Genomic DNA, 16,130 nt, shown 5'->3' with positions numbered 1-16,130 from the left:
CTAACACAGATCAACTTATGAGGCATTGCCCAGCCAGCAGGACAGGTTAAAGCAGTGATCTCCCTAGTTAGGCTAGCAGGGCTACATAGCAATAAGCAAAGCCAGGTCTGCCAAGCAGGGCATGCCAGGCCTTGAGAAAACCGCAATACTGTTGCATGCACATCAATCTCGGAGGGGATCTTCGCAAATAACTTCGATCAATCCAGAAGATCCCGGTTAGGTAAATCACCCCGCAAAACCAGCAAAGACCCCATGACTATAGCCTATGAGGGGGGAAACCCTAGGGCAGGGGGATAAATAGCACAGTAAGCACTATTAAAAAGAGGACTGGAGAGATCGAAGAGAGAGGAGTACTGATTATTATTCCTGGGTCCTTTTAACTTGAGCGTCGGAGTGACTGGCAGGTACCGCACAGCCAAAAAGAGCGGAGCGCTAGGAAGGACTTCGGAACAGTGCGTTCAGGACCATCAGAGCCGTCTACCGGATTCCGACCGCACAGAACTGGCACCGTCTGTGGGAATACCAGAAGCATATTGATTTCGGTTGAAACAATGATGAGATTCACAAGAATGAACGAGGTCAATGCACCCCCACCAGCAGTTCCAACCGCAGATGCGCAACTTCTGACAATGTTGGAGGCAATGAGACAGCAGCAAGAGGAGATGCAGAAGAAGATGGAAGACTTAGTAGAATAGAATCGGAATTTAAGCCAGCATCTCGATGACCGACAGCAGGCAAAACAATACAAGATGTCGGAAGATCCTCAGACGATAAGCAAAGGTGACCATGCTTCTAGTACGGAACGAAGCACGTCGTTACTAATCCCAACAGGGGAAGACGGAACGGAAGTTGCTACGGCAGCTACTCGAACTGAATCCACAGCAAGTTTAACTCGAGAAGAGGTTAGGGAGATGATTAGGAAGGAGAAAGAAATGAAGGGTGCCGACGTCGGCACGACAGCAGCACAAGCAATTCGGGGGATCCAGATGTCGTCATTTTCGGTAGAAATCTTAGCCGAAAAGATTCCCAAGAAGTTTATGCCACCACGATTTACTCCCTATTTAGGGACGAAGGACCCAGTGAAGCATTTGTTTCATTTTCGGCAGATGCTCGCACTGTGGGAGGAGAAAGAAGGATTTGTTTGCAAGGGAATGCGTTGACATGGTTCCATAAGTTACCGTGTGGATTCATTACCTCATTCAAGGAACTTTGCACTACTTTCGTTACACAATACATTGTTTTCATTGATGCATTGCTTAGCATGAGACTAGGCTCAGGGGTAAGCCTCAGAGAGTTCACGAGGAGATTCAGAGAGGAAGCCATGTCGCTAGAAAGCTATGACGAGAGAACGGTCGTAGTAGCATTCAGGAACTCCTTACCCTCTGGTTCCGGGTTATACAGATCCCTCGTAAAGAAACGACTAAAAACCCTGAGTGAGTTGTTCGAACAAACGGAAAAGTACATTCACTTAGAAGATAACCCTCGAAGCTCAGCAGGAAAAAGCAAAGTCATACACATTGTGGGCAAGCCCAGCAAGCAGCATCAGCCACAACAGCAAAGTAGAAAAAGGCCACTAGAGCAAGGTGGAGAGAGAAAAACTGGGACGTATTTCGCTATGCCACCTAGTGAAATCTTGTTTCTTATAAGCCATGAACCATATTTTGAGTGGCCCGATCCGCTTCCACGAGACCAGATCAACCAGGGCGAGAGATATTGTGAGTATCACAAGGTGCGAGCGCACACCACCAATAGATGTCAGGCTTTGAGGAGATTTCTGCAAAAGCTGGTAGAGCAGGACAGGTTGAGGGACCTGCCCAGAAGGCAGAGAGAGGACTTGCCCCAGGATAGGAATCGCAGAGGAAACCAGCCGCAAATTGAAAGGCAGGATGGAAGGGCAACAGTGATACACGTTGTCCTTAGAGGGGAGAGTACAAAGCCTGAACATAATGGAATCAGCGACAGAGCAAAGCGGAGGAGAACTGAGCATCTGGCTCATGTTTTCACAATGAGAAGTGGGCCCACCATGCAATTAGAACCCTTTGGGGAACAAACGGTGGCGTTCACCGAGAAGGATTTGAAGGGGTGGTGAGACCCCATTATGATGCACTAGTAGTAACCTTGCTGGTAGGCACTTTCACGCTTATGAGAGTGTTGATTGACAATGGGAACTCTGTGGACGTTTTGTACGCATCGGCCTTTTTGAAGATGTGCCTCAGTAAGAAAGTACTCACCCCAGCGAAGGCACCGTTAATCGGGTTTGACGGGAAGTCCAACCAGCCATAGGGAAAGGTAGTGTTGCCAATACAAGCAGGGCCAGTAACCTTGATGACCAAGTTCGTGGTTGTTGAGGCGAGTTCCCCGTACAACGCAATTCTGGGGAGGTGGTGAACGCATGAGATGCGAGCAGTTTCGTTCCACCTATTACCAGGTTCTTCGGTTCCCCACACCGTAGGGGATGTGGGATGCGCGAGGAGACCAAACAACAGCTCAGGTGTGCACATGGAATAGGGAGGAACCATCTGAGGAAGCAGCACAACAATAGCAATTACATTAGGGGGAGGTCAAACTTGGCGGGCCCCATGTCTAGAAGGCATTCAGATGATAGATCTGGGGGAAGGGAAGTAGATAGGTGTAGGGGTCGAGTTAGCGCCAGAAGAGTTGAAAGAAATAACAGAGTGCTTGAAGAGAAACCGAGACATCTTCGCCTGGTCCATCGAGGAAATGCCAGGAATCAGCCCAAAGGTGATTTGTCACCATCTAAATGACGAGCCAACCTTCAGACCAGTGAAGCATAAACCAAGGAGACTAGCACCAAGGTTCAGAGAGGCAGTGAACGAAGAGGTGGATAGACTGATCAGGGCAGGATTCATCAGAGAAGTGCAATTCCCGGAGTGGATAGCAAACATTGTGGCAGTACCCAAAAAGAATGGGAAAGTCAGAATCTGTATAGATTTTACGAATTTAAATAAAGCGTACCCCAAGGATAGCTTTCTGATGCCCAAAATTGATCAGATTGTGGATGCAACCTCTGGCCACGGGAGATTGTCCTTTATGGACAATTACTCTGGCTATAATCAAATACAGCTCAGCCCGAAATATCAAAAGAAATCAACGTTCATTACAGAACAGGTGCTCTATTGCTACAAGGTGATGCCCTTCGGACTGAAGAATGTAGGGGCTACTTACCAGAGGTTGGTGACAACTTTTTAACGATTTGCTGGGTACAATTGCTAACGTGAACATAGATGACCTGTCAAGAGCAGGAAGAAGGAAAATCATGTCAGAGACTTAGAGGAGGTCTTTTCCAGAATGAGGAATGTGGGGATGAAACTCAATCCAGAAAAATGTACCTTCGCGCTGACTTCAGGAAAGTTCCTGGGTTATTTGGTCACAAAAAAGGAATCGAAGCCAACACCGACCAAATCAAGGCGCTCGTAGAGATGCCTTCGCCAAAAACTCATAAGCAAGTCCAAAAGTTTGCAGGGAGAATAGCCACTTTAAATCGTTTTATAGCAAGATCTTCCAACAAATGCAAACCATTATACTAGTGGCTGCAGAAGAACTCTAGGTTTGAATGGACAGAAGACTGTGAGTGGGCATTTTCTGAGTTGAAACGCTATCTTGGTAAGCCACCCATACTTTCCAAGCCAGAAGCAGGGGACGAATTGGGGGTATATTTGACCACTTCAGAGTTTGCACTCAACTCAGTGCTAGTCAAAATTGGAGCAGCAGCAGAGCAGCCCATTTATTGTTTGAGTAAAACTTTTACGGATGCAAAGATGCGTTATTCCAAACTTGAGAAAATGGGGTTAGCCTTAGTCTATACGGCGCTACACTTGCGACCATATTTTCAAACACATCGGGTACAAGTCATCACGGAATTCCCCTTAAAGTCTATGTTGGGAAAAGCAGAAGGATCCGATAGAATGGCAAAGTAGGCAGTACAGTTAGCAGAGTTCGATCTTGAATTCAAGCCACGAGTGTCAATGAAAGGCCAAGCAGCAGCTGATTTCTTGGCGGACTTCCCAGTAGAAGAGAAGGCAGACCTTCTCGTGGAAAAGTTAAAACAAGTAGACGATGAGTAAGAGCACATGGGCAGTCTGGGATGGAAAGTTTACGTGGACGGGTCGTCCAACCTTGAGGGATCGAGCATCGGAATGGTGTTGATCACTCCAGATAGGGCAAAAATAGATAAGGTATTGACATTGGGGTTCAAAGCATCGAATAACAAGACAGAATACGAAGCGATGTTGCTCGGCCTCGAATCCTTAGCAGGTCTGGGGGTGACTGAGGCCACGATTTACAACGATTCACAGTTAGAGGTTTGAATGGAACGTTCGAGGCTTGGGACCCTCGAATGCAGCTTTACCTCGAAAAAATTCGAGCTACTATACATCGAGTGGGAGATATCAGGATTGAGCACATACCACTAGCAGATAATAGGCATGCAAAGGCTCTGGCCTACGTCGCCTCAATATTGGCAGGGCAGGACAAGACAGAGTTACCATTAAGCTATCAGGAACACCTGTCAATAGACGAGCCTGGGTTATTCAGTTTAGTAACAGTAGTAGAAGACCAAGGGTGGAAAATTCCGATCCAAGTCTACTTGCAACACGGAAAACTGCCCAATAATCCAAAAGAGGCCAGGAGAATCAAGAGCAAGACAGAGAAATACAAGATTCTGGATGGGACTCTATATAGGAAGTCTATGGGGGGTCCACTCTTGCGATGCCTGGCTCCTGAGGAAGCAAAAGAAGTTCTAAAGGAAATCCATGAGGGCGACTGTGGGAACCATTTAAGGGGGAGGACCTTGGCGCATAAGGTAATCCTCAAGGCAACTTCTGGCCTTATTTGCAGGACGCAGCATCATACGTCAAGCATTGTGACAGCTGCCACAGTGTCACGGCCCTATTCTTTTTAAGCGAGGTCGTGCGGCGCAAGGGGGTCAAATCCACTTGCAAGCCTGTAAAATGATCGTACACCACACACACGTAGCTAGCAAACAAGTAAACGAGGCAACACGAGGTAAAGCCCGAAGGCAACTTTGTTGATATAATATTGAATTACACGGTGCAACGCGTTACAAAAGCAATAGATGCGTTACAAGCAAATGATGATCCTATGACACGCGGGACTTCCACGGAGCTGGGCTTCAAGGCTTCAACAACGTGGGTGTAGGCCGGGGATTGGGATAGCACTGACACCCTTCCTACAAGGTAGATATCTTTCCTTTGCCAGGTTTCCAGAAGGAAACATCAAAAGTAGAGGCCGGTCATACTCCCTTATTACGAAAATGCCACTAAGCTAACAAGTGTGCCCTGGCACGGGGCTGACATGTATCCTAAGCTAACAGATATGCCCTGGTATGGGGCTGACATGGCTTCATAACGAGCCTTACATGATATTACATGGGTGCTCCCGGGTAGCTCCGGGACGAGCTTACACCTAACTCTAGGTGACAGATGATGTGGCCGTTACAGTATCCCCCACCTATTCTGCAGACGTCCTCGTCGCATTGACCTGGCGAACTCTTCAATCGGCTGCTTGAAAGGTTGTAGGTTCTCTGCACTCTCCTGTGTAGCTTCAAATTCTGGCATGTCCTGTGTGACGAAGTACTCCACGTGCTGCTGCTGCTGTTGCTGGATGGAACTGCTGTTGAAATGACGTCTTCGAGAACTTTGTCGACAACACGCTCTGGCTGAAAAGTTGAATGAGAAGTGGTACGTGTTGGAATGCTGCGCGCGGGATCTCCTAGATCTGCTTGGTATGGCTTGAGACTTCTTGCATGGATAACAGAGTAAATGCTGTGTAACCTGTACGGTAACCAGAGTTTACCAAACCTGTACGTCCTTGGACTGTGTCTCCTGTAGCCTGAAACAATAGTGTGAGAAGTTAAACACTGTTGGCCTGATATAAGTTCAAAAGCACTCTTGTTGGAGGAAGAGTTCTTCTGAAAGGTGGAATTGAACAAATTCGCCCAATTCTGATGATCGGCATTGGCAAGATGCCTAAAATACTCCAACGCAGAACTGAATCTCTCCGTTGGCCAATCTGATTGATGATGTACACTGGTTGGAAAATCAAGCTGGAACCCAAGTAGTCTGCACGGTCCGTTCCATAACTTTCCTGTGACTCTTGAATCTCTGACGCTGACAACACTCTGAGGTACATCCCAATTCTTGCTGACACTCTGACTAAGTGGCTGAGGGGCTTCTTCTGCAACTTGAACCTTACAATAACCTGATCTCTGACCTAACTCTGAAAAACACTTGGCTGTCCCAAGCTTATCAAACAAGTAGGCACTCTGCTGGATAGGATACTTGTTCTTGATGGTGATCTTCTTCACTGCTCGATAATCGATACAACGTTGCGAAGACCCATACTTATGTTGCTTGCTCAACTCAGCTAGTCTTGGATGATTCATCCTGAAAGGCCTCTCTATAAGAGATGTGACAACAGGTAGCAATTCATTCTGATGATCATTCGACCTACGTGGCTGTAGTGTCTTCGGAAGCAAATTCGCTATCTCGTCATCAACTTCTGCTAAAACCTGTGTAACTTGTGTGGGAGTTGAACTATGGTCCGGTTCTTCGGCTTCAACTCTCAAGGAAGCAATGTACGGTTGCTTACCTTTCTTCAACTGAATGGCTGAAATCAAATTTCCCTCTTCCTTGCCTGTGAAAACGGGAACAAAGCTTGGACATTCACCTAGCATGCCCAAGGTGTTGGCAAATGGCATTAATACAACCCTGTTCTGTCGCATGAAATCCATCCCAATGACAACTCTGAACTCATCGAGCGGGACTGCGAGTAAATAAGCTTACCCTTCCATGTACCTATCTTGACGGATACTGACTTGGCCGAACCTTGGATAGGAGTGGCTTGGGAGTTTACAGCTTTCATACGGCTTGAACCCTTATCTAACCGAATATTGAGACGCTTCGCCTCTGCAGGGGTAATGAAGCTGTGCGTTGCTCCTGTATCAACCATTGCCTGGGTGGTCTTTCCACCAACTTCAATATCGACATACATAAGACCCTTCCGTTTCTAGCTATTCTGAGTCTCAGATGTCTGCTTCATTGCATTCAAAAGATGCAAGGCTCCCATGTGAGGAAATCTTCATAATCTCGCCCACTCGTACTTTCGTGACTAGGATCACTCTGGGAAGCTAAAAGTGCAGTCAGTTTGGCTCGCTGTGGGCACTTAAATGTCTTGTGAGGCCCACCACACAAAACACATCCATGCTTGTGACGACGCTTGACTGGCGAGGTACTTCTGCTCTGTGAAGGAGAGGAGTTCCGTGAGGATCCCGGACTGGAACTCTTTCTGTGTCCTCCATTCTTGTCATTCGAAGACTTCTTTGTGTACTCAGGTTGCTGGTAGTAACCTTTCGATTGAGGATGTACATACTGTTAGCTCCCTCCCGCGGGAGTATAATCAGTCAACCGCTCGGCTGCTGCAATTGCAGACGCGAGATCTTCCACACGTTGCCGTTGGAGTTCTGTCTGAACCCAAGGCTTGAGTCCTTCTTGGAATGAGAACAGCTTGTCTTTCTCTGACATGTCACGGATATCAAGCATCAAGGCGGAAAACTGCTTGACGTACTCGTGAACTGTACCTGTATGTTGGAGTTGCCTCAACTTTCTGCGGGCAATGAACTCCACGTTCTCTGGTAAGAACTGGTGCTTCAATTCTTTCTTGAGGTCCTCCCATGTATCGATGGAACATTGGCCACTTTCCATCTCGGTGTACTTTGTCCGCCACCATAGCTTGGCGTCACCTGCAAGATACATAGAAGCAGTTGTTACTTTTACCTCTTCGGAATCCGGACGAGCTGCACGGAAGTACTGCTCCATGTCAAACATGAAATTCTCGAGCTCTTTCGCATCGCGGACACATCGAAGGTGCGTGGCTCGGGTACTCGCAAGCGCGAGGGAGAAGTATCACTACTAGTAAGCCGTTCGTTACCGACGGCGCGGACCAGGAGACCTACTTTTGTAGTGAGCTCTGTAATCTGTTCCTGTAAGACGGCTAGGTTGCCTCGGGTATCTTCCTCGAAGTCTGTCACTCTAGCTCTGAATGTCTCGAATCTGTCCTCCAGCGTGCTCTGGCGATCATCTATTCGCGCAATACCATCAACAATACCAGATAGCATACCTATATTTTCCTCCAATACCTCGATGCGTTCCTTGTTTGTACGTGGTGGTGGTGTGTTTGGAGCGGGTTGGTCCGCGGTATTAGTAGTTCCTCTTGCCATCGTTCGCGTGAACTAAATGGAATCTCGGTGGAATAGCTAGGGGGAATACCAACTGTGCTCAAACAACTGCTGCTCTGATACCAACTGTCACGGCCCTATTCTTTTTAAGCGAGGTCGTGCGGCGCAAGGGGGTCAAATCCACTTGCAAGCCTGTAAAATGATCGTACACCACACACACGTAGCTAGCAAACAAGTAAACGAGGCAACACGAGGTAAAGTCCGGAGGCAACTTTGTTGATATAATATTGAATTACACGGTGCAACGCGTTACAAAAGCAATAAATGCGTTACAAGCAAATGATGATCCTATAACACGCGGGATTTCCACGGAGCTGGGCTTCAAGGCTTCAACAACGTGGGTGTAGGGCGGGGATTGGGATAGCACTGACACCCTTCCTACAAGGTAGATATCTTTCCTTTCCCAGGTTTCCAGAAGGAAACATCAAAAGTAGAGGCCGGTCATACTCCCTTATTACGAAAATGCCACTAAGCTAACAAGTGTGCCCTGGCACGGGGCTGACATGTATCCTAAGCTAACAGATATGCCCTGGTACGGGGGCTGACATGGCTTCATAACGAGCCTTACATGATATTACATGGGTGCTCCCGGGTAGCTCCGGGACGAGCTTACACCTAACTCTAGGTGACAGATGATGTGGCCGTTACACACAGGCATGGGAAAGGCCATACAGAGTGGCAAGAGTTAGCCAAAAAGGAGTCTACTATTTGGTCATACTATCCGGTCAGGAGTTACCTAAACCGTGGAACACAAGTAATCTGAAAAAATATAATCAATAAATGTTTTACCTTGTGCATGTTTTCAGCTGTGTGCGTGCAGAGACCAATTGAAAAGGGGGATCCGCGCCTACATGGGTCTTCTCTACCTTCATTGACAGGATAAAAAGCTGATCGGGGCCCAACTCTGACACAAGTAACAATAGCTGTGTGGATCCAACCGGGATCCGAACCTACGTGGGTTTCCTCTACCTTTATTGACAGAGTAAGATACTAGTCAGGGTCCTGCTTTGTCATGAGTTTTGAAGACATTTCAGTGGAATCCAGCCAGGATTTGAGCCTACGTAGGTCTTCTCTGTTTTCATTGGCAGAGCAAGAAGCTAGTCAGGGCTCAGCTCTAGTATGAGTAACAAAAGCCGTGTGGATCTAGCCGGGATCCGAACCTACGTAAGTCTTCTCTGTCTTCATTGACAGAGCAAAAAGCTGGTCAGGGTCCTACTCTACCACGAGTTCACTAGCCGAAAAATTAGCCGAATGTTAACGTTAAAAGTTTTTAACAGAATCAGAGCCTTCTTCAAGGACAGTGACTCAGATAGCCGTTTACAAGCTCACAATGATGCAAAAGTTTTTAGTAGAGTCAGAGCCTTCTTTAAGGACAGTGACTCAGATAGCCGTTTACAAGTATACAGTGGTGCAAGAAGTTTTTAGCAGAGTCAAAGCCTTCTTCAAGGACAGTGACTCAAATAGCCGTTTCCAGTGGTGCAAGCAGTCTTTAACCAAGGACAGAGCCTTTTTTTTCAAAGGCAGTGACTACAATAGCCGTTTACAGCATAACCTTAGCCAAGGTTCCACCAAAAGTAAAACTTACTTTGGGTAGAACCTAGGGGGGAAGTATGTGCATAGTTTATAAGAGAATGAGTTGATCAGTGTGTAATCAGAGTGTGTTCAAGCAGTTAACAGCAAGATGAGTTGATCAATGAGTAACCGGCGTATGCCTAAGCAATTTGCAACTGAATGGGCTGATTGTTAAGGCAAAACAGCAGTTAGTCTATTAATAGTTTAATTAGTATATGCATGAGCCGTTTTAGATAACATAAGCGTAAGCAATATAGTTAGCGCAAGCAGGACAGTAGTGAAAGAAAAGACAAAAAAGAAATTGTAAAAAGGACAACAGTTGTAAAGGCGAAGCTTTTTCACTAACAAAGAAGAGAAAGTACAAGAGAGAAATCCCAAAATATGGGATAGTACAGAAAGCATAGCATAACAGTAGAAAACAGGTCATTGCTCAGTAGGACAAGATTGAGTAGCAGGAGGAGGGGCCTGCATAACGGCAGCAGTCAGATCGACTTCAGTAGTAACGACAAAGGGATCAGCAGCCTCATCCTGGTCCACATCGATGACTGGAATGGACGCAAGGCTTGAAATGTGAGCAGGCGACGGATTGATGGGCTGAGTTAAGGGATCCGTAGGACGAGTAGGACTCAATTCTAAGGTAGCACCAGCCTTTAGCAAATCACCGGGAATGTGCGGCAGATCTGCAAAAGGATTTCCCGCCTCATCCAGCTGAATGGGCGCGGCGTGACCATAACGCCTAGTTCAAATCATATTCCTCCAGTGGTGATGGGGATGTTGTCCTCTTCATCGTCTTCCTCGCCCTTTTCCATTTCCTCCTCATACTGAAGCCGAGCAGCCTCAAAGCCTTCGTGGTAAGTCTTTGTAGAAGCTTCCTCTACTAACCGAGGGTATTAGGCATGTAGTTGCCCCAGAAGCTTCCTCGTTTCAGCTTCATCTTCTTTGGCCTGAGCAGCCCTGGCTGAATCAGCACTTATCCTCAGAGAATTTATTTCGAGCTCTTGATGTTGTACTCTCTCTTGAAGTTCCGCTAGCTCTGCATCTCTTCGTTGCACTCTTTCTTTGTAGCTGGCCATCTCTAATTGTAAGACATTCTGTAGATCCGTCAGCTTCATGTTAGATGCTTCCAAGGACAGGTTGGCCTTGGAGAATTGGGCCAGATTGGCCTCCATCTCCTCTCTAGCCTCTTGGGAAAATTGGCTAGAAGAGACCAACTCAGCCTCAAGTGCAGATATTTTTTCTCCCTACTATCTGATCAAGAGGCCTGGTTTTCAGCCTCACGCCACTTCAGAAAGGCCAGAGTCCCATAGACGTGGGCCTGCGAAGTAGAGAATAATGTCAGAGCTCAGATAATGTCAGACGGCATAAAGCAGATAAGAAGGATAAAAAAAAGACAATAGTTACCTGGTGAAAGCCGTGGACAAAACGACCAAAGCCTAGGTCAGTATTAGCCTGGTCAACAACCTCCCAGTCCATGGGGGAAATAGATTGGGAGAGGAGGGAGGCAGCGATTACAGGGTCTTTGATCCCGCAACCTTTATTGTGGACGTGGCAAGAGGGTCGGAAGAGGTTGCCTTCATTCCCATCTTGTACATAAGCTCCATGGCCATCCAAGCAAAGGCAACCTCCTCCATAGGGGTCTTGCGCAAGGAAGGGCCCTCACCCTCAGACCCCTCAAAAAGGAAGGGACTCCTCAAACTTTTCCTGACCAGCCGACCCTTTTCCGTAGTCGGGGATCAAGAGCAGGGCTATCCTTCCTGGGGGTGGCAAAACTCTGCCCCGCTTCATTCTGAATCTCCTCAGGAAGCTTTGCAAAAACAGCAACAGCACTAGTAGTAGCACCAGTAGCATCCACAGCAAAAGCAAGGGCAGGAGCAAGGGCAGCAGGCTCCCCAACAGCCGCAACTAGTTGGCCGACCTCCTCAGAAAGGCTAGAACCACGAGAAGTATAGCTCTTCTTCTTCCTCCGCCTCTTAGCTGGGACAGGGGGAAAAGCAACTCTGGAAGCAGTGAGGAAAGGGGACTCCGAGATATCAATATTCATGGTGTCGGAGAACCCTAGCAGAACCCCAGAATGAGAACCGCACCACTCAGAATGGATCAAACGATCCGAACTTTGCATGCTGGAAGGAAGAGTCAGATGACAGGGATTCCGTCGTCGAGCAGATCCCAGAGCTGACGAAAGCGGATCGCAAACCTCTACAGGCCGCTCAGCGTGGCTGGAAGGGGCTCGTCGTGCAAATGGCCGATGCACGTCACCAAGGAGGTCGTCCACAACCGCCTTCTCTGCAACCCTGGTTTGGAGGTCTACTGCCATTAGCCTCCGAACTTTGGACACTCTGCGCTGTTTTTTCTTGGTCTCCACAACCACGAGAGCAAAAGAATCTCTAAAAAGTAAAGAAACAATTAAAAGCAGGACAAGACCAACAAAGAATGAGATACAACTATCAACTCAAAGCTAGTAATTACTCTGAAAAGTTTGAAGAACCCTGAATACCTCGTAGGAAACGCCAGGGGCAAATTCCCAATCCTCAAAAATGTAAAGGGGATCATCATACCACTCTTTATCAAAACTGGGGAGAGAAGGAACCAGAGCCACTGCTGCGCTCTTGGAGGACAGCGAGAAGTACCCCGAGCATTGGGGGATAGCCTTCAGATTATACCAGAAAAAGAAGGCATTTGGAGTAATGCCCATTTTCTCTGCAGCCTCCACCAGGCAGTAGAAGTTCCCAGACATTTGGCAAAGGGTCCGGTTTATCTTGCTTAGCACCTCTTTAAGAAATGCAGAGAGAGGGAAACTAAGCCCCGCCTTAATTGGCCAGCAAAAACTAGAATCTCTCCCTGGCGACATTCACCAGGTGCATCAAAATCTTCAACGACTCAAATGTGTACAGAGGCAGGAATGTAGAGATTCCGCCGGAGTTGGGATACAGAGATAGCCATAAAGAAGAAAAGTTTACAAATGAAGGAAAACAGAGAAAAAGAGAAGGAGAAATTACCTCAAAGCAAAAGAGATAACTGTAGCAGCAAAGTAAAAAGAGAAAGGGAAAGAGTCTTCGCAGAAAAGCACAAAGATGACTTTACAGAATTTCAGCACAATAGCACATGGAAAAATGCACTAAATCCCCAATTTATAAGAAGAGGCGAAGGAGTATGTACGCCCAAGAGGTCAACTTGAGTCCAACCAAAGCATTGCAAATTGGGGGTAGTGCAGATAGGCAGAGGACACGTGGACAGGTGCAGATGAAGAAGAATCCATCTGAACCATCAGTAAAGATTTGAAACGCCGTTGCATTGAATGCGTCGATTCGAAAACAGCGGGTGTAATTATGAAAGGCATAGGTAGCCAATAGGAAGGCTGAAATGTGTCTCAAGGAGACGAAGAGACCTTGCGCCTCCTCGAGATGGGGTAACTGTAAAGGGAAATAATGGCATCTTAATCCAGGCCCTACACATGTCCAAGCCGGCTAAGTGGTACCTAACACAGGTCAGCTTATGAGGCGCTGCCCAGCCACCAGGGCAGGTCAAAGTAGTGATCTCCCTAGTTAGGCTAGTAGGGCTGTGTAGCAATAAGCAAAGCCAGGTCTATCAAGCAGGACAGGCCAGGCCTTGAGAAAACCGCAATAATGTTGCATGCACATCAATCCCAAAAATCCCGGATGGGATCTCTGCAGATAACTTCGATCAATCCAGAATATCCCGGTTAGGTAAACAACCTCGCAAAACCAGCAAAGACCCATGATTATAGCCTATGAGGGGAGAAACCTTAGGGCAGGGAGATAAATAGCACAGTAAGCACTATTGAAAAGGGGACTGGAGAGATCGAAGAAAGAGAAGTACTGATTACTATTCCTGGGTCCCTCAAACTTGAGCGTCGGAGTGACTGTGGCAGGTACCGCGCCGTCAGAATGAGGGGAGTGCTAGGAACAACTTCGGAACAGTGCGTTCGGGACCATCAGAGCCGTCCACCGGATTCCGACCACACAAGCGAGCTTTATGAATCTACTGTAGCAAGTGAGAAAATTGATGAAGAAACCATTGCAAGAAAGAGAGAGAGAGAGATGAGCATTTACTTCATTTTCTAGTAAATTCAAGACTTCAAGGTCCACTAATGGCAGTTTTATTTGATGTCTGAAGTGGTTTCAGATCTTCAGTGAAAAAATGAATCCTGTTGATAGCTTCCCCCATTACCAACTCTCAACAGTGTCCATATTCCCCTTAGAAGAGGATCGAAAGTCTTTGGGATGAAAATCGAACAAGGTTTCTCCATGAAGTTGCTTCACAAAGCTTTAAAGCATGGTCAATCTCTTTCAAATTTCCCAATGTCTACCATTTTGAGCCGAAAAAAAATCCCTTCAAAGGTAGCTTTTGTTTCACTTGGTTTGCTAACTTGAATAGAATCCTAACATTGGATAATGTCATTGCTCGCGGTATTACTTTTATCAATTACTATTGCATATGTAAGGCATGTGTTGAGTCGATAATAAATTCAATGTTCATTTGCTTCAGATGCTTGGTCCCATTTCATGTTTCTCTATCACATACTTGGCAATTTTCTTCAAACTTTTTTTTGTTTGAAAGTTGGCCATCATGAGCCTTTTGGGGGAGAGAATGGACAGTACGGTCTCTAATCCATTTCGTTGTGTTCAAGCCTTTGAAAAGAGAGGGATAAACAAGTATACGAAGGGAATGAGCAATCACTTCAGGAACTTATCATCACCATTCTTGATCTATTATTTTTGTGGTATAAGTTGTTTAAGGACTTCACGGGTATCTTCTTAAAATAGTTTCTGTGTATGAGAGATGTGATTTGTAGGACTACATATTAAGGACCTTCATTTTGTAACGGTTGTTCACCTTGATCACTGCTTTTTTGTTTGAATTAATATGATCCACAACAGTCTTCCAAAAAATTTATTAATCGAAGCGCCGATGAACTAAAAAACAGATTTATGGTTGTAATAAGTATCTTAATGGAATGGCAATTTTTTGCAACAACAAAGCAAACCCATCATAAAATAGTAAGATTGGAGCGAAAACCACACACCTCAAGCTCTGAATTCGAATGCCAAGATTTTCCCTAACTCCAATCCATCGTTTCCTTGCTAGGAAATCCAAGAACCCCTCGGCCTGAATATCTTTACCTTTGTGAGAATCCATGTACTCAGCTAGGCAATAAATTATTTCCTTGCTCGTTATCTTAAAAACTTCTTTAGCATCTGAAGGAACCGAAAAATAATGCACAACAAGTGGATGCCGCAACAAAGGACCCAATTTGAGCTCTTCAAACCCCTCAACACCTTCATTCTTGCAAATTGCAACCTCTAACTCAAACAACGAAGTTATTCTCCGAACACCAACGAAACAATGGATAAATGCATTAACCTAAATAACAAAAATATACATTAAAAAAAAAAAAAAAAATTTAATCAATGAATCAACCAAAAAATTATGTAATATAAGAAGACACAGAGAGATTATTTAGTTCAACCTTTCCTTCGGTGGCCATGAGACAGCACAAAGAAGGAATTTGTTGCATTTGAAACCCTAATGAGCTCCATGAATCGGCTCGGAGAGACAAAAGTGCAGTCTCAGAGACTCTCCATGACGAAACACTTTCTCCAGTGGCGAGAAGATCATGATGAGCCTTCGCAACTGCACAATCAATCCTTTCTAGGGTTTCCTTTGGATTTGGATTGATAGTGTGGGGTCTTGGGAATTGTTGGATAGGGAAATTAGGGTTTTGCTGGTAAGGATTGTGTAAGGCTGAGAAAGTAGGGTTTTGAAGGTAGGGAGTGGAGTTTAAGATGTAATGATTAGGGTTAGGGCTAGGGTTTTGAGGATAGAAGTGATGAGAAGGTGCTTGAGGTTGCGCAGCCCCACGAGCACCGCCGCCAGGGCGGAAGGGGTAGCCTTGGCCGTACATTGAGCGAGAGTTGTCAAAACAAAGGGACTGAGATTCTAAGAATTCGAATTCAACGTCGGTTAAGAAGTCTTTCTTCTGTGCTCCTGCGATGCACGATTGTTATCTAATCCGACGATAGTTAGCAATTCGGTGAACGGCTAAAATGGGTACGAATATACCTCGAGTATGATTCGAAATAGTGATTCATCAATCCGTCTAAAAATTCAGTGAAAAAAAAAAAAAAAACCGGACGGCAATAATACGATACGAAAATAATTCGAATATGATTCGAAAATAATAATTTTTAAAGTTTCAAAATTTTGGATATATATTAACATCTTTATATTAATAAACATAAATAAAATATAATTTATCATAATA

The 16,130-nt window shown here is 45.9% G+C and overlaps 1 protein-coding gene across 1 annotated transcript in view; it reads right to left on the bottom strand.

Annotated features, from left to right (window-relative positions):
- NOV (Histidine kinase-, DNA gyrase B-, and HSP90-like ATPase family protein) overlaps window positions 1–15,893 on the bottom strand; it is a 107,680-nt gene extending 91,787 nt beyond the window's left edge. Inside the window, exons 1-2 of the mRNA XM_086427552.1 lie at window positions 15,336–15,893; window positions 14,892–15,229 (exon numbers count right to left, since the gene is read on the bottom strand). Of these exons, the coding sequence (XP_086283678.1) occupies window positions 14,892–15,229; window positions 15,336–15,770 (773 nt within the window). The 5' untranslated portion in view covers window positions 15,771–15,893. The remainder of the gene's footprint in view (window positions 1–14,891; window positions 15,230–15,335) is intronic.
- Window positions 15,894–16,130: the final 237 nt, after the last annotated feature.

The sequence above is a fragment of the Akebia trifoliata genome, chromosome 16 (assembly GCF_017979445.1).
Source record: "Akebia trifoliata isolate Shusen 1 chromosome 16, ASM1797944v1, whole genome shotgun sequence".
Classification (NCBI taxonomy): Eukaryota; Viridiplantae; Streptophyta; class Magnoliopsida; order Ranunculales; family Lardizabalaceae; genus Akebia; species Akebia trifoliata.
This window is presented reverse-complemented; position numbering and strand designations above follow the sequence as displayed.